A 24,331-nucleotide genomic window follows, 5' to 3' on the forward strand; every position below is an offset into this window, starting at 1 on the left:
CCTGCTGATCGGCAATCACCAATCTGTGTGTGCACTGCGCTCTTTGTGCTGGCTCTTCCGGTCAGACTCTGCGGATACTCTCAGCTTCGCGAACTCCGTGACCGATACGGAACGCCTGAACCCTGTGACCGGCAGCAGCTCACTGACCCTGTCAGCATCAATGGCCCCGAAAAATGCGGCCGCGGTGGCGGCTAAGACAAGGGCTGCACGCCAGGCGCTGATGCGAGACCAAGAGACAAGTAAGCAGCAGCGTGGTGCTACAGGTGGGGGACTGCAAGGACCAGGAATGCGCGCTGAGACAGCTGACACAGCAGTGGTGGCGGAGAAGACGGTGGAAAAAACGCCAGCCCGGAGGGGGGGCTTTTCAACTAAAACACCACTAGCGTCCCTACCAGCAAAGAATGCTACAATAAGTACTTCAACAGTGGCTACATTGTTTCGCGCCGCTAATCAAAGAACTGTGGCAAAAGAGGCACAACAGATCACTGAAAAGCAACAAGTGACTGCCCCCATGGAGGGGGGCGGTATGTCAACATGCCCCGCGGTTTCAGGACAGGCTGAGGGGAATGCTGTATCAGGTCGGATGGGGGCACAGAATGCTTCAGCAATGCTATCGGTGCAAAGTCAAGAGACAGAGACTGCAGAAGGATCCGGTAGTATTAGCGGGCAGGTAAGCCATCTTACCCCTTCTATCCCTTCTATCTCCGCGCCTACTAATTTCGGTACTAACGATCAGCTGGGCGCAGATAACGAGGGCGCACATAACAAAGACTCAGTGGATAAAAGTATTCTAGCTAACCAAGAGGGGGACAGTAATAACATCCGTAATGTCACTATCGAACCTGCACCGAAGACTATTAATATACATGGTGATCAGCGGGAGGCTATAATTCTCCCCACTCTACACCCCGAGAGCAGTTCGAACAATGGGGGAGAGCGGGCTAACCAGGGCCCTACCGTAAACCCTCAAAGTGCCACGGGGATGCAAGCAGATCTCTTACCCGAGAGTTTAATAGTCGATGCTCAACTAAACTCACTCACCGACTTAAATCACGTCACAAGCTGGGATCAGCAACCCCCCCGAGAGAGGGGTATGGAACGAGAACTCACAAACTTCAGAGGCACTCAACCCTGATATAGCAGCACCACAATCTAGCTCCATAATAGACGTACACCCGGCTGATGCCATCGAGGCACTTGAGACCGATAAGGACATAACTGATTTTTACTCTTTATCCGAGGATATCAGCTGGTCAGGCGATACGGATGAACTAGAGGATGTGCAAGATCCAGAGAATGACTCAGGTTCTAACTCAAGCTCGGATGCTGAGCCCAATTTACCAAAGGAACAACGCGACAAAAAAAGAACTATATTAAAAAAGAAAAAAACTGGGCATCACGGCGCAAATGATCTATCATGGGACTACACTCCAACAGTCCTAGCATTAAATCAGAGCCATACTCTTGATCCAAGATCTCAAAGATCGTCCTCGGAACAAAATCTAAACAAGGAAACTCTCGAGGCTTCAGGAACTACATTAACACAAGTAATGGAGACAGTCCTGCAGGCCATAGCATCACACCGAGAGGAAACTTCTAAAGACAGTCGCAAAGCCCGAGCAGGCCTACAAAAGGTCCAAGGAGTGGTTCGCAAACTTTCTAAAACCATGGGCGCATTTACAGAGAGGCTAAACGACATTGAGGATCGCATTGTGGTTAATGAGACAGAAGCCACAGCTACAAACGAACGACTTGAAGCCACCGAAGCACAGGTTCATGACATCAGATGGATCTTGAAGATTACAAAAATAGATTGCGCAGGAACAATCTTCGAGTGCTGGGAATCCCAGAAAAAATGGAAGGTGAGGACTGCCGTACCTTTATAATACAACTATTCCGTGATACCCTTCCTGAACTAAACACCTGGGATTGGGGGTATGAGGTACAGAGAGCTCACAGGGTACCTTTAACTCTAAAATCCACGGCACCTACAGGTAAATACCCTCGCGCAGTCCTAGTCTACTTTGGAAACTTCCTGCTTCGTCAGGCCATTGCGGAGAAAGTTACTCCTGATAAACATCGTAAAAAGGATTTAATATCGTACTTCGTGCGTCCCGATTTCTGCCATTGGACTGTCGAAAGGAGGTGGCGACTTAGGCAACTCATCAAACCTTTCCAAGAGAAGAAAGCTGTAGTATACTTGAACAATCCTGCAAAACTAAAAGTAATATACATGGGACAGACTACATTTTTTACATCTGAAGTTAAGGCTAAGGAATACTTAGATAGTCTATGAGAGAACAACTGGACGCACCTGTGAGTAGGGTGGGGAGGTTTCTGATGTAGGCACGAGATAGAAACAGAATTAGGCTACTGGCTACCGGCTTCACAAATAGCCTGATACATCAGAATACAAACTGTGTAACTGAAAGTAAGAAAACAAGAAATAAGAAATCGAACAGATGTCATCCACAATTTTCAATTATTGACCTTTTCACCCTCCTACACTTCTCTCTTCTTCTATTCCTTGACCGTTATCTTTTCTACTTCATTATGTTTTGCAAAGTGTGTTTTTTTTTTTTTTATTTATAACTTTCTTCCCGTTTTAGGTAATTGTCATTTCCTGTACACTGCATGCTACGCTAGTCCTGAACAGAGCAGGCTAATCCATCACTGTAGACTCTGATGGAGTCTCAATGCCATGTTCGGGAAGGCAAGGGGTGGGGAGGGTGGAGTGGAGAAGGGAGGGCGGAGGGTGGGAATCTGGGTGCACCGGGCGCACTTGGGGTAGGGGGGGGGGGAACAACAAAAAAATATAAAACGAGCAAACTGATTCTTATGACGGAACGTTGGCTGATGAACCTCGATCTAAAAATAATACAATTAAATGGGTAGATTAAACATAGGATGTTGGAATGTGGCAGGTTTAAACGACAGAGGAAAGAGGGCCCAATTTTTTCAAATAATGGCTTATAGCTCTTGTGATATCATGTGCATACAAGAAACCCATATTCCAATAGGGGAGATGAACCAATTAAAAATACCTGGTTACCATATATTAATTACAACAACTCAAACTTCAAGAACTAGGGGAGTTACTCTGCTTGCAAGAACAAGATTTGGTAGCCCGCTACGCAAAAAAGCTGACGACCATGGACGATGGGCCATTGTCCAACTAGATGTGGGTATTACAATATGCTCTGTTTATGGCCCTAATCTTGACGACCCCACATTATTTATTGAACTGGAATCAGAACTGGCGTCATGGCCAAGTACCTTGATCGTGTGTGGCGATTTTAATTTAACGTTTAACCAGACCCAGGCCCTTCAGAACCATTATACATACTCCGGACGGAAGCCCAGGGTGTTCAGAGCAGTATTAAATCTAATTCAGACCCATAATCTTCAGGACTTATGGTTGTTAAAAAAGGGTAAAGACCCAGGGTGCACCTTCTTCTCTTATCCACATCGAAAGTATGTTCGCATAGACTATTTCTTTGCAACACCTGATATTGCTCTGAATGCCCTGATCTTTAAAGATCCAAAAACAATTTCTGACCATAATTCTATTTTCATTACAGTGGAAATATCTGGGTATAATCGAGCCCACACACAGTGGTCATTCGATAGGAAATTACTAGCCAACCAAGAGTACATAACTCATATAACCCAATGGACGAAAGAATTTTTTGACGCAAACCGATATAGTGCCTCACGATTCATCGTTTGGGACAGCTATAAGGCTGCATTAAGGGGGGAAACTACCACATTTGTTGCCACTCGCAAGAAAGAACGAATGAAAATCCATAATCAACTGATAAACGATTTGACACAACTAGAATATAAACATGCCATTCAAACACAACATGGCGAACAGGCTGAGGATACCCTAAGAAAAATCCTAGTGCTTAAGGCAGAATTAAATAATGAGTTAGCTGTTAAAGCCGCCGAAACTGTCCAAGCTTATCGAAATAAGTCATACGAGGTAGGCGAAAATGTCGGGAAACACCTAGCTTTAAAAACACGACAGACTCAATCCTATAACACAATACAAAGTATTGAATATTGTGGACATAAATATACCACCCAGAAAGAAATCGCTAACTGCTTCAAGGAATATTATCAAAAGTTATACCAGAATGAAGATGAGCACACGGCCAATGAGATTAAGGAGTTTTTAGCTAACTGGAATAGCGAAACTAATATGTTACAACCCGCTGACGATAACGTAAGGAATGAATTAGAGAAAGAGATCACTAGAACAGAGGTGGAGTTGGCAATAGCAGAACTAGCCGCAGGGAAGGCTGCTGGGCCCGATAGGATACCCCTAGACCTATATAAGATACTAGGTAATATAATAATTCCATTCCTTCATGACTTATTCTTAGGTATCCAATGGCATGGAAAATCCCCAGAGTCATGGAAACAAACAAACATATCAGTTTTCAGGAAAAAGGACAAACCCCCTGAATTAACAACGTCATATAGACCAATCTCTCTGATCAATTCAGATTCTAAAACCTACGCGAAGATTTTAGCCAACCGACTTGGCAAGCACATAGAACAACTAGTGTCTCCTTGGCAACACGGGTTTATACCCGGCAAAGGCACCACCGATCACATACGCCGAGTATTAACACTGTTTGATATAATGAAGATAGAGAAAGGTCAAATGTCCCTGGTCTTATTAGACGCCGAAAAGGCTTTTGACCGGGTCTCCTGGCAGTATTTATGGGAGCTCTTAGCCCTTAACAACATAGGCCCGGGGTTTATAAAATCAGTAAAAGCCCTATATGCAGAACCTAAAGCTAAAATCCTGACCGGAGGCTGTGAGTCCGAAAGTATAAATATCCAGAGAGGGACAAGACAAGGGTGTCCGTGTTCTCCACTCTTATTTTCACTATACATCAACCCATTAATTATTAAACTACTAACATCACCAGCAATAATTCCAGTAAAAACAAGTATATATAATACCAAAATACTCGCCTATGCCGATGACATAGCGATTCTAACCACCAACCCCACCGAGGCCATAGATGAAATAGAAGTAGTCACTCGAATATTCGGTCTGTATTCAGGCTACTCATTAAATCAAGACAAAACGATGGTAGTCTGTACCGATAACACCCCATACACAGGCCAATATAGAGTAGCAAATGCGAAGTACTTAGGGGTTACCATCTCACCTAATACTAATGACATCATTACACTAAACTATGACCCCTTAGTTACTAAAATTAAAAAAGATCTCCGTAGAGTAAACAACCTCCATCTATCCATAATTGGTAGAACCAACTATATCAAAATGACAATTTTTCCAAAACTACTATATCTATTTCGAGCAATCCCTTTTCTAATCGACAATACCTATATGAAGAAGATAGATCAAGCAATAACATCATTTATTTGGAACTATGGGAAGACAAGAAGGGCAATAACCAAATTGGTGTTGCCAACAGCCCGTGGCGGATTAGCAGTGCCATATCTAACCTATTACATGTGGGCTGCCATCTTACAACAGATGGCCTTTTTAATCACATCTAAAAAATCAGACCATAACAGATCTTTGTATAATATCCCTTCTATCTACGAACTCACACTAGGAAATACAGCACGAGGATTATTGTTAAGGCAAATTGAGCCATCATATTATAAAAAGATTAAATTTAAGATAGTCACAGACGCATATAAAATCTGGACCAGAGCTACAAAAATACTTTCAATACCCAAACATACCAATTATACACCCTTATGGCATAGCTTTATAGTTCCTCAGTATCTCAATGATAACATCACTAAGCGATGGGAAAATTTAGGTATTGTCACTATTGGCGATTTCCTAAATTCAGATGGTAGAACAACATTTGACGAATTACGCCTTAAATATCAGATTCATCCCGCAGATTACCTTAAATTTATTCAAATTTACACATCACTAAAACAATACATTACAAATACCGAGCTACAGTCGCCATCGCTACTAAACCTGATGCAAAAATTTTCTGTTAGAATTAGCGATATATATGGGATCCTTATAAATAACCATCCGGACGATCTCGATAGAATAGAAGATAGTTGGGCTAACAAATTAAACAATCCTAACGTTGACATAGATATGGTGCTACAACTATCCTCTAAGGTCATACTTGCAAGTAATCTAAAAGCCCAAATCTATAAAACGGTATGCAATTTATATTACACACCATTTAAACTATTTTCAAGGGGTAAGGCTAGTCACGATAAATGCCCTAGATGTGCACTTGGCCCCGCAAATTTAATACACATGTTTTACGACTGTCCGAAACTCAAACAACTAAAAGAAAGTATAGGTAAATACTGGACTGAGATTTTTGGTCGGGAGATCCAAACCTCATCAACCTTGTTTATATTAGGCTTTGATAGCTCCCTGGAATTCAACAACTCAGAAATCTATACGATCTTTTTATCTACCGCTATATATAGAATTATTTTAGCAGCCCGCTGGAAGGATACAGAGGCCCCCACATTCCAGGGATGGATTAATAGACTCCTGGCTATATACAAACAAGAAATGGCGATATACAAAACCAGAGGGAAAAAATCTAGAGCTAAAGGGGATTTGATCTGGGCCTCCGTAGCTAACTGGTATGAACAACAAAGGGTCTGACTATAAAGCTATTTAAACTAGCTAGAAATATCTATCACCTCTATTCAGAGGCGTAGAGTTGGAAAATGAGGTTATACCAGATGTGTATTGCTATTTTGTTTTTAGGTTTACCTTTTTACTTATAGCCAATTTTTTTCATTAATGTATTATTGTATCTGTCACATATCTACTACATCCAAAATTGCAATGTTCATTAACAATTGTTTTTGTATTTAACGTATTATGTTCAGCCTTGCGGCGTTTATATATATACTTTTTTCCCTCCTTATCATTGTTGTATATCTAAAGAATGCTCAATAAAAAAAAAAAAAAAGAAAATAAAGCTTAGGCACAGTGGTGTTTATAGAAAATGTGTGGCATTCTTTTGTAATCGAACTTTCAATGAAGGCAGGTTAATTGTATCAACATGTTAAGATTAGATATTATAAAATCAAATGGCCAAAGTTATGTGGATTTAGGTTGCCTGGGATTTTTTGATCCACTTAAAAGTGTCCTCTCTAACATGGTTTGGGGAGAGTTTAAGTGCTAAGGAGAATATCTTTCCTTTATAAAATGAACCAGAAGAATCTTAAATACCTTGAGCTTGTGGTTTTCAACAAAGAACTACTACATATGTGTTCCTATTCTTACCATAATTCACACCCATCTTACATTGGTAGATGATTTGTACAGAGAGTTTATGCCATTGGAATCAGACTTTTCAATTCTAATCTTCCTAAATAGGGTCACTCGAAGGGTCCATATTTGGTCAGCGCTCCTCTCTCTACCATCATAAACTGGGAGCGTGAGTTTGAGATGTGGGCCCCGGAGTTCTACGTTGTCACCTACACTGGAGATAAGGAGAGCCGTGCAGTGATCCGGGAAAATGAGTTTTCATTTGAGGATAATGCCATCAAGAGTGGAAAGAAGGTCTTCCGGATGAAAGTAAGAATATCCCACTGAGTTACAATTTGTGCTCCTTGTAGAAGTATTTGTGACTAGTGTACTGCTATACTGCAAGAAGTCCACTAAATACTCAAGCAAGCCTGCACATATAAGATTGTATGTATAGTTAACACGATGGTAACAACTCAAACACAAAAAAAATGAAAAATTGGTTTGTGTTGGACAATGAGTAATTTTTCATTCAATAAATTGATCCAAGGATGCGAAATGCTGAGATTCAAATAAAATAACATCAATGACCAGTTCAGCTCTAATACATTTTCTTAATGTAAATGTAAATCCATATTTGGAAAGCGGGAACTACTCACCCTTACGGGTCTCAAGGCGCTGGGGACTGTCGTGGAAATTAAGTGAGCTATTGTCCAGAGTCCCATGGTGCTGGGCTGAGCTGCCGCCGGAACTGGGAATCGAACCGTAAACCCTGGGCTCCAAAGTCAGCTGCCCTGGCCGCTGCACCACACCTTTAAGGTGGACCTAAATTTACTTATAAACTTAACACTGTTGAACAGAAGTGTCTCTCTGTTTTCTCATTGTTAGAAATGGGGTCTCTAGTTGGCAGTGGTGTGCACCCTGTCTCGGTAGGGACCCTCACTCTAGTCAGAGTAAGTGAGTTACATACCTGAGATAACCCCTGCTCACCCCTTTGCTAGCATGGCACAGAGCAATCAGGCTTATCTCAGAGGCAATGTGTAAAGTATCTGTACACACACACACACACACACACACACACACACACAGCAACACAGTGAAAACACTACAAAAGGAGTCCACAACAGTTTAGAAAAGTAGCCAATATTTATCTGAATAAAACAAGACCAAACAACAAAAATTCAACATATACAAGTCAAGATATGAATTTCGAAAGAAGAAAAAAGTTCAGTTCTTAAACATCAATGGTTGCACTTGATCAGGACAAAGTACTTTAGATGAATCAAAAATAAAAACGATGGGAGGCGCAGGGGAGGTGAGGTGCAAAATAGCAGATGATGCATCTGTTTCTTACTGCTACAGCGGAGGTGATGCTTCGGTTCCTTACTGCTAGGCGGGGGAGCAGATACGTCGGTTCCTTAATGCTACAGGAGAGGTGATACGTTGTTTGCGGGCATGAAGAGTCAGTTCCTTTCTGTGGTGCTGTGTTGATGAAGAAAATGTCACCAAAGGGCGATGCATTGATGATGCGTCGAAAGTCAAGTTGCGCTGCATCAATTCCACAGTGTTGAAGCAAGCACTGCGTCGGAATCGGGGCAATGCATCACGGACTGCGGGGATGCGGTGCTCGAGACTCCCGCAGCAGCAGTTTTTTAGAGATTCTCCAACAAAAAGCTGGAGCCTGCGTTCTAACCTGTGCTCGTTGCATCCAGCTGGAACTACGCTCCGGTGCAGGCAGCAGCAATGTGTCGTGTTTTGGCAGTGCTGCGCAGATTCCAAATGACGCTTCGAGTCGATGCATGGATTTCCTTCTCTGTATCACCAGAACTCATTCCAGGGCCCAGGAACTAGATTTGGCACCACTTGGCAGAGCAGAACTCACAGCAGCAGAGCCCAGGTGATTGTAGGTAAAGTCGTTGATGGTCCTGAGACTTCTTAACAGGAGGCAAGCTTAAATCAAGCCCATGGAGAGCCTTGGAAGCAGGATGTAAAAAGCTAATTCCAGTCCTTTCACTCCAAGGACAGAAGCAGCAGGCCAGTACAGCAAAGCAAAACAAAGAGCAAAGTGACAGTCTCTACTGACCGCAATCCAGCTCTTCTTCCTATCAGAATGTCCTCAACCCAGAAGTGTTTTAAGTATATGTGTCAGAGGTCCAGTACTTACATCAATTTCAGTCTTTGAAGTAGGCAAACTTCAAAGGGAAGTCTTCATAGTCTACAAGACCCTTGCTTTCCCAGCCCTGCCTCCAGACACACTGGAGGGAGTTGACAGCTTTGTGTGAGGACAGGCACGGCCTTATTAAGGTGTCAGTGTCAACTCCACCCACCACTCTAGCTCAGGAAGGCCCATCAGCCTGGAGATGGGCCATCTGGATATGCAGGTCACACCTCAGCTCCATTTGTGTGACTGTCTAGAGTGAATTCACAAACAGCCCAACTGTCGTCCTGATACACATGTGTATTCAGAGCGAGGCAGAAGCACAGAATAGTTAAATTTAGAAAATGGCAACTTTAAATTTTTAATCCAGAGAGACTAAACTCCAATTTTCTATCAGGTCCAAATTGGCAGATACACTTGAAAGATGTTACAAGGCAGCTCCAATGCTAACCTATGGGAGGGATAGACCTTGCTCCAGCAAAAAACAAAATTGACAGTATTTCAATAGCAGGACATGTAAAATAAAAGTCCACATTAAAAAGTCCACATTTGTAAAGCGCACAATCACCCGTAAGGGTCTCTAGGCGCTGGGGGGCCGTCGGGAAGATTAAGCGAGCTATTGCCCAGAGTCACATGGTGCTGGGCTGACCTGCCGCCGTAGCCGGGTATCGAACCGTGGTCCCCAGATTCCAGCGTCAGTCGCCCTGGCTGCGGCGCCACACCTCTTCCTGCAAAAAATCCAAAAAAATCCAAAAAATCCAACAGTACATGTCATGCCTTTTAAATACACTGCACCCTGCCCATGGGCTACCTTGGTTCTACCTTAGGGGTGCCTTACATGTAGTAAAATGGAAAGTTTGGGCCTGACAAGTAGGTGCAGTTGCCAGGTTGACATTGCAGTTTAAAACTGAACACACAGACACTGCAGTGGCAGGTCTGAGACATGTTTGTAGGGCTACTCGTGTGGGTGGCACAATCAGTGCTGCATGCCCACTAGTAAAAGACACACAATTGATGGACAGAATGTAGACCAAATCAAAACATTCACCCCCAGTCAAGAGATCTGGGTTAAATCCATCATTCTTTTGCTCACCATGCCACCCCAGTTTGGACCTGGCCATATGCAAATCAGTCTTGACCCTGTGCCTCATGGGAACAGTCCAGCCCGAACTGCCAAGCCAGGTCCTCCCTGAACTGGAAACAAGCATCCTAGGACCGGTTTCACCCCTCTTTAGCCAGGATAGCTTGATTCCAGTGGCACAGTGAGCCCAGGACCCTCGTCTGAGCATACCTGGCGCACTTAGGGGGAGAAAGCAAGACACACAATTGATAGACGGAATGCAGAACAAATCAAAACATTCACCCCCAGTCAAGAGATATGGGTTAAAATCTATCATTCTTTTGCTCACCATGCCACCCCAGTTTAGACCTGGCCATATGCAAATCAGTCTTGACCCTGTGCCTCATGGGAGCAGTTCAGCCCAGACTGCCAAGCCAGGTCCTCCCTGAACCGCAAACAAGCATCCTAGGACCGGTTTCGGGGTTTCACCCCTCTTCAGCCAGGATAGCTTGATTCCACTGGCACAGTGAGCCCAGGATCCACGTCTGGGCATACCTGGCGCACTTAGGGCAAGCAAGCAAAAGACACAGAATTGATGGACGGAATGCAGAACAAATCAAAACATTCACCCCCAGTCAAGAAATCTGGGATAAATCCATCATTCTTTTGCACACCATGCCACCCCACTAGTAGCATTTGATTTACATGCCCTGGGTACACATGGTGCATTGTACTTGGGACTTACTAGTAAACCAAATATTCCAATCATGGAGAAACCAAATACCAGTACATTTTAGAGCGGAAGCACTTGCGCGTTAGCAGTGGTCAGCAGTTGAAAAGTGCACGGAGTCCTAACACCAGCAAAAACTAAATGTAGCACACAGTCAAAAACAGGAGGTCAGAGGCAAAAATACAGTTTAAACCATGCCAAAAGATGCCAGGCCTAACACTCACCATTTGATTCTGTTCTATTAAGAAAAATGTTAGACATGTACTTTCTTATCTCATTCTCATTCTCTCTGTCTCTCTCATCCTCGCTCTCTCTGCCCCTCTCGTGCTCTCTCACCTTTTCAATGTATTTTAATTCAGTTCGATTTGATACTGGCCTAACAGGATGTGTTTCAAGTTGCCTAAGCTTTACAGAGATTGCAGAAATGTAGTAAAAAAACTGTGAAGCATATTACTAATGTTTTCTGCTAGTTTGGGGTGTTTGTCCATGAGGAACATGGATCTTAAATTCGTCCTTAAGCTCTGAAACGTTAGTTGTTCTGTAGGTGATTTATCATCACTCGCAGGCCCCAGCACACACTGAATTTGTAATGGAGAATGGAGTCTCATATTTGGGGCAATGCATGATGAAGTATATCTTATATGGGCCCCTGTGACATAGTTGACAGATTCGGCCATTCTGTGCATTCTAAGTCTTTCTGGGTTTCACTGTTTAATCTCTAGTCCTGTGTCCAATTTTTGACCCTATATTTGAGCTTTATTTGCTTGTGTTATGGAGTTTCCACAGTGGGATAGCCTGCAAGGGCGTGGTTCTATTCATTTTGCTTTGTATCTGTGTTTAAGGTGTTAAGTGTGTCTCATCTATTTTCAAGCTTCTTGTGAAGAAGACACTGCCTAGCAGTTTGAAGCACTTCATTAGTTTTTGTCTATGCTTGGTGTTCCCAGTACGAGTGTGTATCTTTGTTTCAGTAGTAGATCTGGGTTGTGTTTTTATGGGTATCAATTTTTGCAAGGGGAGATGTGCATATCAACCTCTTTTAAGTGGATGCCTTTCGTTGTTGAGTTTGTAGTGTTTTAAACCAGACTGTTTTCTTGTTTCTTTTGGTAGTATGTAAAGGGAATTTTACAGTCTATCTTTCATTCAAGTATTAGTGGGTGTGTTGGCCTGGTCCAGTACAGTCACTACTATTGTGGGCATTGCTTTGTATCTTCATTACTTGTTTACAGAACTACAAGTGGATGTTTTAGTTAGGTTAGTGTCCTACTTGTTGTAATATTGGTGATGTCGCCTTTGGCAAACAGGCTCGGCATTGTCGAAATGCCAGGCACCCAGTCTGACTTGTATAACTTATAGCATTATTGTCCCATTTTTGTGTCTCAAAGTCAAAGTCCATCCGTCTATGTAAATGTCCCTATACCAGTGCTAGTGTCCACTACGTCAGTGGTTCAGGGTTATGGAGGCCTGCCCCTCTCACAGTTGCAGCATCAGTATTGGTCCAACACATGTAATACAACAAAGCGCATTGGACGCACCAACACCACACACCTATGCAACCAGGAAAGCACCACATGCCTTAGCGCTGCTCTACAAACACCAGTACACCCAAACAGAATGCCTCAACATCTACAACGTATAACGAAGACATGATACATAGTCCAGAATCTCCGCATAACACCAGTGTCTCTCAAGAACACCATACTCTCATCCAGCCACGCCCCTTACTGATGGTGCTCTTCAGCAGCCCTAAAAGCAGCGCAAATGAACACAGCAGACAACCTGGCACCACACTCTCGGACAATGAATGGGCCTCACATGCGTGCATGTATCACTCCAGAACAGCAACACCTCACCTTCCATAACATTATGAGAAAAAAAGGAGCCACCTGAGGACCTAAGCCCAAAACATAAGGCAGCCAAACAGGGTAAACAGCTTAATTTCACTTCCCATCAGAAAAGCGAATGCAATGCCGAGACAGCTCAGGGTCTGCCGACCAATAGTACGCGCTCACACATTGGAACCACCCTGCCAAGGGCAAGACAGATTCAAGTGTATTCAACAGAGCCCACATCTAGAACCCATTCTTAAAGATGAAACATATGTAGTGTTGCTGCAGCGGGGCGTACCACTGCAGCACACGCCCCCTCCCACTTGTTCCTGTGCATTCCCCCCTGGGACGTGCAGGGTCTTTGGTTTGCCCCTAACGTGAGCGCTGTTACGCTCCTAGCTGAATAAATAGCCCAGAGCCCTGGGCGTGGTCAGTAAGTAACTAGCCACCACCACAACTGCATGTGTCCCCGTGTCTCACTTACTCAGGCCTACACTGGGACACTACATTGGCGACGAGGGTGTCTGCCCCCTGCTCATCGCGTGCATCATCGAGCCCGTGACCCCGGTCACCCACGCCTGGCCCGCTGCCCCGCAGCGCACATCTTGTCAGCGGCGCGCCTCCCCGTCTGCCGAGGCCACCCGTCAGCTTGGCCCGCATCTCCTGCTCTCACCTGGCCCGCCTGTGCCCCAGCGGAGGTCCCGAGTGCTCTGCCCGCCTCCGGCGCGACGTCTGGCCTTCCGGCTGCCTGTGCCGCTGTCCGTCCTGCCCACGTGGCCTCCTCCAGGTACGGGCTGCTGCCTGCCGCGCCTCACGGCTGCCCCTGTGCCCTGCCTCCAGCTCTGTCTCACCGCCCGGAGGCCCGCGGCCCGCTCCCTGCCTGCCGCCGGCCTGCCCGTCCCCCCGGAGCTCCCGCGCATGCGCAGTTGCGACGGCTGCCATCCCTCACGCTTCTCGCGTATCGGCGGGAACGGGAGGGTGCCGTTCCTCACGCATCTGGCGGAGTGAGGCCTGTGTGTTTGCCGGAAGTGCCTCTTTCTTCCTGTTGGGCCTGGGCGACCCCGAGGGACCTGTTTCTGCCTGCAGAGTGATAGGGGTGTATCCCTTTCCTCCCTCCAGCTGCCAGCATGGCCACTGTGCCCCCCCTGGAGCCCTTTTCTGTCACCGGCACGCCGCCCTCCCAGGCTTCTCGATGGAAGAAGTGGATAGAACGTCTGGAGACCTACTTTATCGCGGCGGAGGTCGCTGCGGAAAGACGCAGGGCGATGCTCCTCCACCTGGGTGGGGAGGAAATCCACGATATCTCCAAGGAGGTCACTGAAGGCGATCCGCCCCTCACATACGCCACCCTGCGAGATGCTATCACCAAGTATTTCGAACCCTTCACCAGCGCGGACTACGAACGTTTCCTACTCCGACAGGCGCGCCAACTCCCTGAGGAGTCAGTTGATGTGTTCTACGCGCGCCTTAAGAAATTGGCGAGCACGTGTACACTCCCAGACGCAGAAGACGAAATTCGCGCACAGTTCATTCAGGGGTGCGCATCTCTGAAACTGAGAGAGAGAGTCCTCGAAACAGACGCCATGCCCATGCGGGAAATACTCGCCTTAGGGCGGTCCAAGGAGCTCTCCAAAGCCCGGGCAGCCCACATGGAGCCGGGCCCAGCCGTCAAGATCAAGCAAGAGCCAGTGTGCGCTGTCCGGACACAACGTCCAGATAGCCGGTCCAGGCCGCAGAGGACCCCCCAGCCCCAGCACTCCCAGTCTACCCGGGATCGAACATGCATGTGGTGTGGGGGTACCACTCCGCACAAAGGAGCCTGCCCAGCTCAAGGGAAAATCTGCAGTGCATGCGGCAAAGCCAACCACTTTGCCAGTGTCTGTCTGTCGTCCCAACGGAAGAAGCCCAGCGGCCCACCCAGGAGAGTGCGGCAGGTGGCGCCACTCCCGGATACGTCACCCGGCAGTGACATGGACGACGACGACGAGGACGCCGCGTCTGTCCACGTGGTGCGCATGCTCAACTCCCTGACGGCTGCTTCCTCGTCCGAGCCGATGTGCACTGTCCAAGTCCACGACCAGGCCATCCGAGCTCTCATCGACACCGGGGCGACGATAAACCTCATGGCTGCCAGTGCATACCAGGACCTAACGGACGCTCCCACACTCCACCCCACCAGAGTGCAAGTGTTTGCCTACGGAACTCGGCGGCCCCTACGCCTGTGCGGAGTATTCCGAACCACCATTTCACATGACGCCCGACAGCTGCAAACAAAAGTCTATGTGTCCCAAGAGGGGTCAGGGTTCCTCCTCGGTTGCAAAACGGCCCGTGAACTTGGACTTATTCATTTCGCCCTGACCGTACAAGCCCAAAGCCTGGACAATCTAGTCACTGAACACTCCTCACTGTTCGAGGGCATCGGATGCCTCCGTGGACCCCCTGTCCAGCTCCACATTGACCAGTCGGTAGCCCCGGTAGCTCTGCGACACCGGAGGATAGCGTTCCACCTCCGGCCCAAGGTAGAAGCCGAGTTGAGAATGCTGGAACAAGCAGGAATCATCGAACGTGTGACCGGGCCCACCCCGTGGGTATCCCCCATCGTAGTGGCGAAAGAACCTAAGCGGCCCGACGCGGTACGGATATGTGTGGACATGCGTATCCCCAACCTGGCCATTAAGAGGGAACGCCACCTAACGCCCACCATTGACGACATCATCGGAGAACTCGCAGGGTCCAAGTGGTTCTCCAAAATGGACCTAAGATCCGGGTACCACCAGATTCCGCTCCACCCAGACTCACGCCCCATCACCACATTCTCGACACATGCTGGCCTGTGGAGGTACACGAGGCTCAACTTCGGCATCTCAAGCGCCGCCGAAGTGTTTCAGAACATTATACACAATGTCCTTCAAGGTCTCGTCGGGGTACTCAACGTGAGTGACGACATCCTGGTGCATGCCCCGACGCTGGAAGAACACATCCGGCGCGTCCACGCAGTGTTCGATCGCCTCAAGGAGAGAGGGTTGACTCTTCACAAAGACAAGTGCGAGTTCCTGCGAAGAGACATAAGCTTTTTCGGGTACAAGTTCTCCGACCAAGGGGTAGGCCCCGACCCGGAAAAGGTCCGAGACATCCACGAAGCACCCGCCCCCACCTCAGTGACCGCAGTCCGCAGTTTCTTGGGCATGGTGACCTACTGCGGGCGTTTCATCCAAGACCTGTCCGATCTCACGGGACCACTAAGGAATCTCACAAAATCAAATGCCGCATGGATCTGGGGTCCGGAACAACAGGAGTCATTTGAGAAAACGAAAGCGGCTCTCTCGGCCGACACCACGCTAGTGTATTTCAACCCTCAAAACGAATCACAGCTGCTTGTAGATGCCAGCCCCACTGGCCTGGGTGCCGTCCTATCACAGCGTCAGCAAGGCGGAGAGTGGGCCCCCGTTGCATACGCCAGCCGCACCCTCACACCCACTGAACAACGCTACTCCCAGATCGAACGGGAGGCCATTGCAATTCTGTGGGGGTGCCGCCACTTTCATATCTACCTCTACGGACACCCGTTCTCAGTGGTCACTGATCACAAGCCCTTGATACCACTATTCCAAGGCTCCTCCTCTCGCCCTCCCCCACGGATCGAGAAGTGGGTGCTGCAGCTGCAGGAGTTTCAGTTCACAGTGGAGTACCAGCCTGGCTCGCGCAACCCGGCGGACTATCTGTCGAGGCACGCCAGACCCGTCTCGGATGCCGAAGCAGCCGAAGCAGCTGACACCGAGGAGTATGTCCGACTGATCATCGAGAGGTCAAGACCTCGCCCCATGTCCCTGGACGAGGTGTCACGTGCCACCAAGGAAGACGATTGCCTCCAGATCGCGATCCAAGCCATTGAGAGCGGTGACTGGAAAGCACTCCAGAGCCCATCTTCGTTCCGCACGCCTGAGGCCCAAGCCATCCTGAAGGCGTTATTTCAAGTCCGACACGAACTGTCCGTATCTGCAGAAGGGTGTCTCCTGCGAGGCCCTCGCCTAGTACTTCCCTGCAGTTTGACCCAGCAAGCAGCGGTCCTAGCACACGGATCACACCAAGGAATTGTCAAGTCCAAGAACAGGCTCCGGAGCAAAGTGTGGTTTCCGGGATTAGATAAAGCAGTCGAAGAAGTGATCCACCGGTGCCCAGTGTGTCTAGCGACGAGTCTCCCAAACCCTCCGGCGCCCATCGTGACCGAAGATGGCCCCACATCCCCGTGGGTGCGAGTGAGCGCGGATTTCGGCAGCCTCCCGGGAGGCAAGTACATGCTGGTAGTGGTGGATGACTTCTCCCGCTACCCAGAAGTGGAGATTGTGTCGTCGACGGCTACGTGGGAAGTCATACCTAAATTTGAGAAGATACTGGCCACCCATGGGCTCGTGAGCGAGGTCCGCACCGACAACGGACCCCCCTTTAACGGCAGTGAATTCACGGAATACCTCCAAAGCCATGGTATCAAGCACAGACGGATCACCCCCCGGTGGCCCCAGGCCAATGGAGAGGTCGAGCGCCTAATGAGGACTTTGAACAAAACTATACAAATTGCGGTGGTTGACGGCCAATGTCTGGAGCTAGCAATCTACCAGTTCCTCAGAGAATACCGTTTGACCCCCCACTGTACTACAGGAGTCTCCCCAAGCCGGCTTTCCTTCAATAGAGTCGTGGCAGATACCATCCCGCACCACCCGGCATGGGAACAGGCCACACCCCCACAAAGCCGGTCCATGGAACAGCGCACCAAAACAAATCAGGAAGCGTCCCGACGAAGACGAGCAATGGATAGGCCGTTTCAAGTCGGGAGCAGGGTTCTGGTAAAGGACCGCCACCCCGGAGGGAAATTCCGAATGCCTTTTGAGCTGGATCCGTGGACAGTGACAGAGGTAAACGGAACCATGATCACAGCCACCAGAGCTGGCGAGTCTGTCACCAGGAATGTATCGTTTTTCAAGCAGGTGCCTGAAGAGAACAGAGACTATGACCAAGATGAGTGGCACCCGACCACTCCTCATCAGCTCCCAAGTTCGGCGGGTGTCAGTGCCGCAGCAAGCCAAGATGAGAACAATAACCCTGGCATGCCCGTCGCTCAGAGGCCCGCAGAAGACCCCACTGTTCAAGAGACTAGAGACTCGGATGGGTCACCTGCAGCCACTGGCGAGAGTCGAAGTCAGACAAGGTACAGCCTACGTCCATGCCCGAAGCCGTCTCAGAGGTATCGTGACTTTGTAGCACAATGCTGGCGTTGAAGAAGTCGAGATGGCTGACCCCGCCGAGAACTGAAGTAAGAATGTTCTGTTTTTGAAGTTTAAAAAAAAATGTTATCCCATGTTTGCAGGTTGACCAGAGACTATCTCAGAGACAATTGGTGAACTGTCACATGGACATTAGCTCTCTCATGCCTTATCATGGTCGCCGACCAGAGAGTATGTGAACTATAGACTGTGGCTCCTAACTGTTTTGTATGGTCCTGTTTCTCCCCTAGGTAAAGGAGGAATGTAGTGTTGCTGCAGCGGGGCGTACCACTGCAGCACACGCCCCCTCCCACTTGTTCCTGTGCATTCCCCCCTGGGACGTGCAGGGTCTTTGGTTTGCCCCTAACGTGAGCGCTGTTACGCTCCTAGCTGAATAAATAGCCCAGAGCCCTGGGCGTGGTCAGTAAGTAACTAGCCACCACCACAACTGCATGTGTCCCCGTGTCTCACTTACTCAGGCCTACACTGGGACACTACAACATAGTCCTGACTTGTGTCTCAAGTCCCACTACTGCAGCAGATACGAAAGAGCACAGTAAATCACCTCAATCTAAATAACCCGACATTAAATACACTCAACAAAACCAAATGCAAACAAACAAACAGCGTTAAAACTATCCAGATGAGAAGGTATCACTTTTGAACACCATTAATCACTGTACAAGACTAAGGGTGTGCGATGGATTATCACGCAATTTCCTCTCCTAGTACTGGGATAGTACGCTCTCGTTCTCTCTAGCACAATAAACATAGAAGAAGGCTGCAGCGCGTGTACTGCTACTCAACTCCCCGACAGTGCGCCATGTTTTACACCTTCCAGCCTAATCTGATTTAGAGGACAGTGGGCAACTGTTGACCTGGAAGAATACAAATACAAGCTGTTCAAATTTCTAGCACTTTACCTGCCACAGCGAGACATAAATACAAGCACCAGGTGCACTGTGTTTCCAGCACAACTCACACCAAGTTAGCCTACACATTAGGTACATTCAAGGAGTGCACAAATAGGCAATCAGACACTAAATGGACCACTCCAGGTTCCAGGTCTACACCATCCATCAGAGCCAGCTCACCTCACCAAAAAACTCAAGACAAAATAGATACAAATGGCCTCGGCAAACTCGAGATTGCTCAAAGCCAATAGTTGTGTAAACATCTACTTTCCTGACAGCACACAGGACGATGGAGTCACATCAATAGAAGCTGTGCTCTTTTCAGATACTAGCATCTGTTGAATAGAAAGGCCAAGGCAGCAGCTCTGTCTTACATCTTTGCCTTATAACGGCCAAGGTAGCAGTCCTATCTTACATCTTGATCGTGAAGAAGTCTATCTTTGTTTTATTTATATCCACACTTCATTCTGTCTGTGTGTGAATTGATTCGACTTCCTTGCCTATTTCTACCCCAAGCTATTTTTAAGCAAGTTTAGCAAAAGGCATGTTTTTATATTGATTTAAAGAGATTTTTGAAATCTAGAAAGTGTTCACATATGTATCTCTTCCTCCTCACTTCTCCCTCTCTCTCATCTTGCGTGTGTGTGTCTCTCTCTCTCTGTCCTATTCTCTTTCCCTCTTATTACCTCTTGCTCTCTCTTGTACACTCTCATCCATATGACCATATCTGATCTCTTATCCTTCTCATTCTCTCTCTTTTGCTTGCAGGCCTGTCTATATTCTCTTTACGAACCTCTCTTCCTATCTCTAAGGTTCCTCGTGCTCTCTTTCACTCTTACTCTCTCACAGTTTCTTCTTCTGCCTGCCTCTCAATGTATCTGAGTTCCTTAAACCAGATCTCATTTTCTACACGTTGATGAATGCACTCTGGTGATTGAGCTCACTATGTTTTATCCATGTGTCTCTCTAAGTTCTGCCTTTTTACTAATTGGCTCTCAAAATTCACTAATAATCATCAGTCTATGTCTTGCTGCAACCTTTATTTCTTTCACTCATTCTCCTTTTCTGTACATCTCTCCTCTCTTTCTCACATTGTTTTTGTCACTCTGTATCCCTTTTTCTTTTGCGTCTGTCTCTGAGTGTAACTTTCAGATATATGTCGCCCTTAGGATCCGTAAATGTCTTCCTGAAAACCTTTCACTCCTGCACTAATATCCTTTTTTTCTAACACCTATCAGCGATCGCTGTCTATTATTTTGAAACTGCTTGAACATAAAAATATTATGATTGCTCTAGACATTTCAGCAGACTGTTAATTTTATTATATTGCATAAACTAATCAGGAGTTTTTGTTTGACATGTTGAGTGCCACCTAGTGATTACTTATTTGGCGACATATTTAGATAACTTGAAATTGTGCGCATAATCCTACTGTCCCTTTAATCATTTATGTTGTGTTTGTCTTTGTAATTATTTTTAGAAAGAAGCCCAGATAAAGTTCCATGTTCTTCTAACATCCTATGAATTAATCACCATTGACCATGCCATACTGGGATCCATTGAATGGGCTTGCCTCGTGGTGGATGAGGCTCACAGACTGAAAAATAACCAATCAAAAGTAGGTAACTTTCACGGGAACTCTTTTTTGATGGTGTCTTAGAACAGTGGCGTCCAATGTTGGTGAAGTAGCGCTAGGTTCATGCCAGATTTTTAGGATACCCATGGGAGATATGTTTTCCAATAATGACACCAAAAGTGATTCATTTACAAAGTGTTTATCTGAAGAAAAAACAAACTTGCATGGATTTGGCCATTTGCAGACCAACAATAGACACACATGTTTTGGAATGACATTCACAAAAAGTTGCTGGTGGTACAATAGCTAAGGTGCTTGGTATGTTCCAGACGACAGGGTTTGCTAACTGGCCAAAGTTGAACTGATAAGAATAGTTGCCATAGTTTGCTTTTCTCTTGTATGTTTTCTTTCGGGGGTTATAAAGTGAGTGTGAGTATGTCGATGATAATCTTTACTCCTTTTAACTGACCTGTCTTTTATGTATTTATTTCGAATAAAGTTTATGATTTGAATTGATAGAATAGTTGCCTGCTGGACCTTGGTGTCCAGCTTCATGAAAAACTAAAGGTTGATGCTACTGGCAATGTATGTATTTCTGACAAAAAGAGTTACAGAAGTATGATACTTGTGTCAATTTCAGTTCCAGTACTGCCAATGAGATGTCAAGCACAAGCATACAGGTATCGATTGAGCTAATAATCTACTTGACAAAAGCAGACCTATCAAATGGGGATGCCAGAAGGGTCATTATTAACTTGGTCTCACACTTTTTCAAGGCCAAACAATTTTAGGCAAACATTTAAGTAGAGACTAGAAAGCAATACCTCCCTCCGTCCTAATGTCGGGTCAACTAACATGGCTAAGGTCACTAGACAGTGTGAGATGCTGGCTGGGCCATGTGCTCTATTTCAATGCGGCACATTTTGTTTAAACTACTGAGGGCCCAGCTTGAGTGTTTTTTTCTCCGGCTACCACAAACGTCTGATATTGCTAGACATCCTACTGTACTTGGAAGAAGTCGAAGGAAATATTGGTCTGTTTGTGAATGGCCCATAGATCAATGCACAAAAGAGGTCCCAAGCTGATTCAAAATGTACTTACTCCTTACAACCCCACTGGACTGCTACGATCTAACACGCAACAACTGTTTGCAGTGCCCAGAATAATGAGAGCTAGGAGTGGAGGAAGATCTTTTGCGTTCCTAGCACCTAAACTTTGGAACGCAATCCAACATAACCTAAAACGAATTAAATCTGAATTAGCTTTCAGGATATTGTTGAAGACCACCATTTTTTAAACATGATTTTATCTACCCTCTTTTAATCTGATCTTTTCTGCACAATACTTGGTTGTCATTGCGTTGGGAGCCCCTTTTGGGTAGCCACAAGCTTAAGAAATCTCTATGAATAGAATAGAATGTTGTGAAGGAGCACCCATATGACATACTCCAAACCAGGCCCTAAGTAATGTAACAGTTGTGTGCTGATTGTAAAATGTCAGGGGTTATGAAGGAAGCTACCTTCAAAGAGGGTCTACATACATTGATGTTTATGTGCCAGACTAGGTTTATTTAGTTGACTATGTAAGTGTTCATCATTTATTGTGCTGGTTGGGAAAATATGCAGATTATTATCATGACATTTTGAATATGTAATTTTGGTTAAATATTGAAAGGCAGTACGATCTTGGAAGAACCTAAACTTTGGAAAGGTAAAGAGCGAGCTCCGGGTAATAGGTGGAAGTGAGCAATTATCGCAATGTAGTCCCAGATACACTGTAAGAGAGGCAAGAGGACTAGAAGGTACAGATTATGATTTGCCGCTATTGTATTTTATAGTGTGATGGCACAATTTCCTTACAGTTGCCTTAATGATAGAATTAAAAGCAGATAAATAATGTAAAATCGGGTGGGATTGGACAGAGGATCTATAGTCTAGGTTACAGGACATGAAAATGATACACACTGATACCCATTGGCATTATTAGGGCCCTCATTATGAATAGGGTGAGGGCATTTATTACATTTGTTAAATACCATTACCCGGGGGTGAGGTACTTACCATTTGTGATAAATACCTCCTGTTCTGAGTTTTTAATGGGAAAATTATACCTAACATGTAGAAACAGTTTTGATATTCAAGGTCATTCTTACAGCAAGATATGTTTTGGTATTAATTCTTCCCGGTTTTCCTTTTCTGAGCAATCGTCGATTTCTTTATACTCCTAAAAAGCTAGTCTTCTCACAGGTTTATGATGTAAATCCCAAAAAGTTTTAAAATAAAATGCCCTGAACCCATTAACAGCTGCTCCCAACCACTAATGGTTTTAAGGCCTCGGCATGGGGATATTGGACGTCCCTATGGAAAGGCCAGGCACATGATGTGAAACGCAAGCTCTAGTAGATTTTACTACCCTACTCAGTAGGTCCATCCAAAAAATCACTCAGGAGTACCTAAAGGGGGACTCTTAACCAAGTCATCCATGCAGGAAACCATATTCAGTCTGCCAGAAATTATGTCAACAGAAGCAAGGCAGCACAAAATAAGGGCCTAGGGCTCTTTAATTTTACAGCCATACAGCACTGGGGGAAGAGGCAGCCCAGCCATATTGGCTATTAAATAATTGTAAGGATGTTGTGAAGCTCGAACAAAAAGTTAAACAAATCAGGTCTTCATCCAGAACATTTCTTACCTAGATTACCTCAAAATGCTAACTCAGAAATCACTCATTACTCACATGCACTTCAATACATGTGTTCTCCTGTAATGCAAATATATCTAAGGCTATATAATGACTTGCATGCAGCTAAAGATGTTTTGGTCAGCTGTTGCTAACTAATGACTGTTAAAATGAATGACTGTTAAATCACCAGTACTACTACCACATGACTTTCTTTTCTAAGTTCTTTAGGGTATTGAATAGCTACAAGATCGACTATAAGTTGCTGCTAACTGGAACTCCACTGCAAAACAACTTAGAGGAACTTTTTCATCTTCTCAATTTCCTGACACCTGAAAGATTTAAGTAAGTCATTGCATTTTATTTCATTGCAATATTAACAAGCGAAATACTGTTATGGTATCATTACTAGTTTGATTGAAATAGCCTGAAAAAAGCCATCTAACTCAAGTGGATATGTTGCATTTTTAGGTCTTAGCTACAGAAAGTTTTAGCTGTTAGTTGGCAAAACCTATTGCTTACTACATAAAATATACACAGAATGTGCTAAGGGGCAGCCTTTTGCTCAATGGTTGGATGCACAGCCAGACTGGAACACAAACCAGTCCTGGCAAGGGCAATATCCGCTAGTGCAATATCTGCTCAACTGGCCCTGGGGGGTGGGGGGGCGACTGAGAAGTGCCGGCCTGGGTGGGTCGTGGGGGGTGCCAGTGCAAAGCACTGCTGCCGCTTTTGGTACAGGGGCCGATAATGCAGCACTGATGCAAAACCGACCCCAAATAACAAAACCGGCCCCCATGGGTCAAACAACGGCCCACACCCTTCCGGCCCACCTGGATAGTGGCACCCTGTGCCCGCTATGGCTAGTCCGGCCCTGATTGAACGGC

General features: G+C 46.0%; 1 protein-coding gene across 1 annotated transcript in view; it reads left to right on the top strand.

The window, feature by feature from the left end:
- The window catches only part of CHD5 (chromodomain helicase DNA binding protein 5), a 1,012,157-nt gene that overhangs the window by 539,402 nt on the left and 448,424 nt on the right, over window positions 1-24,331 (top strand). The window contains exons 15-17 of the mRNA XM_078640953.1: window positions 7,373-7,573; window positions 20,670-20,807; window positions 23,668-23,789. Of these exons, the coding sequence (XP_078497079.1) occupies window positions 7,373-7,573; window positions 20,670-20,807; window positions 23,668-23,789 (461 nt within the window). The remainder of the gene's footprint in view (window positions 1-7,372; window positions 7,574-20,669; window positions 20,808-23,667; window positions 23,790-24,331) is intronic.

The sequence above is a fragment of the Lissotriton helveticus genome, chromosome 5_1, assembly GCF_964261635.1.
Source record: "Lissotriton helveticus chromosome 5_1, aLisHel1.1, whole genome shotgun sequence".
Taxonomy (NCBI): domain Eukaryota; kingdom Metazoa; phylum Chordata; class Amphibia; order Caudata; family Salamandridae; genus Lissotriton; species Lissotriton helveticus.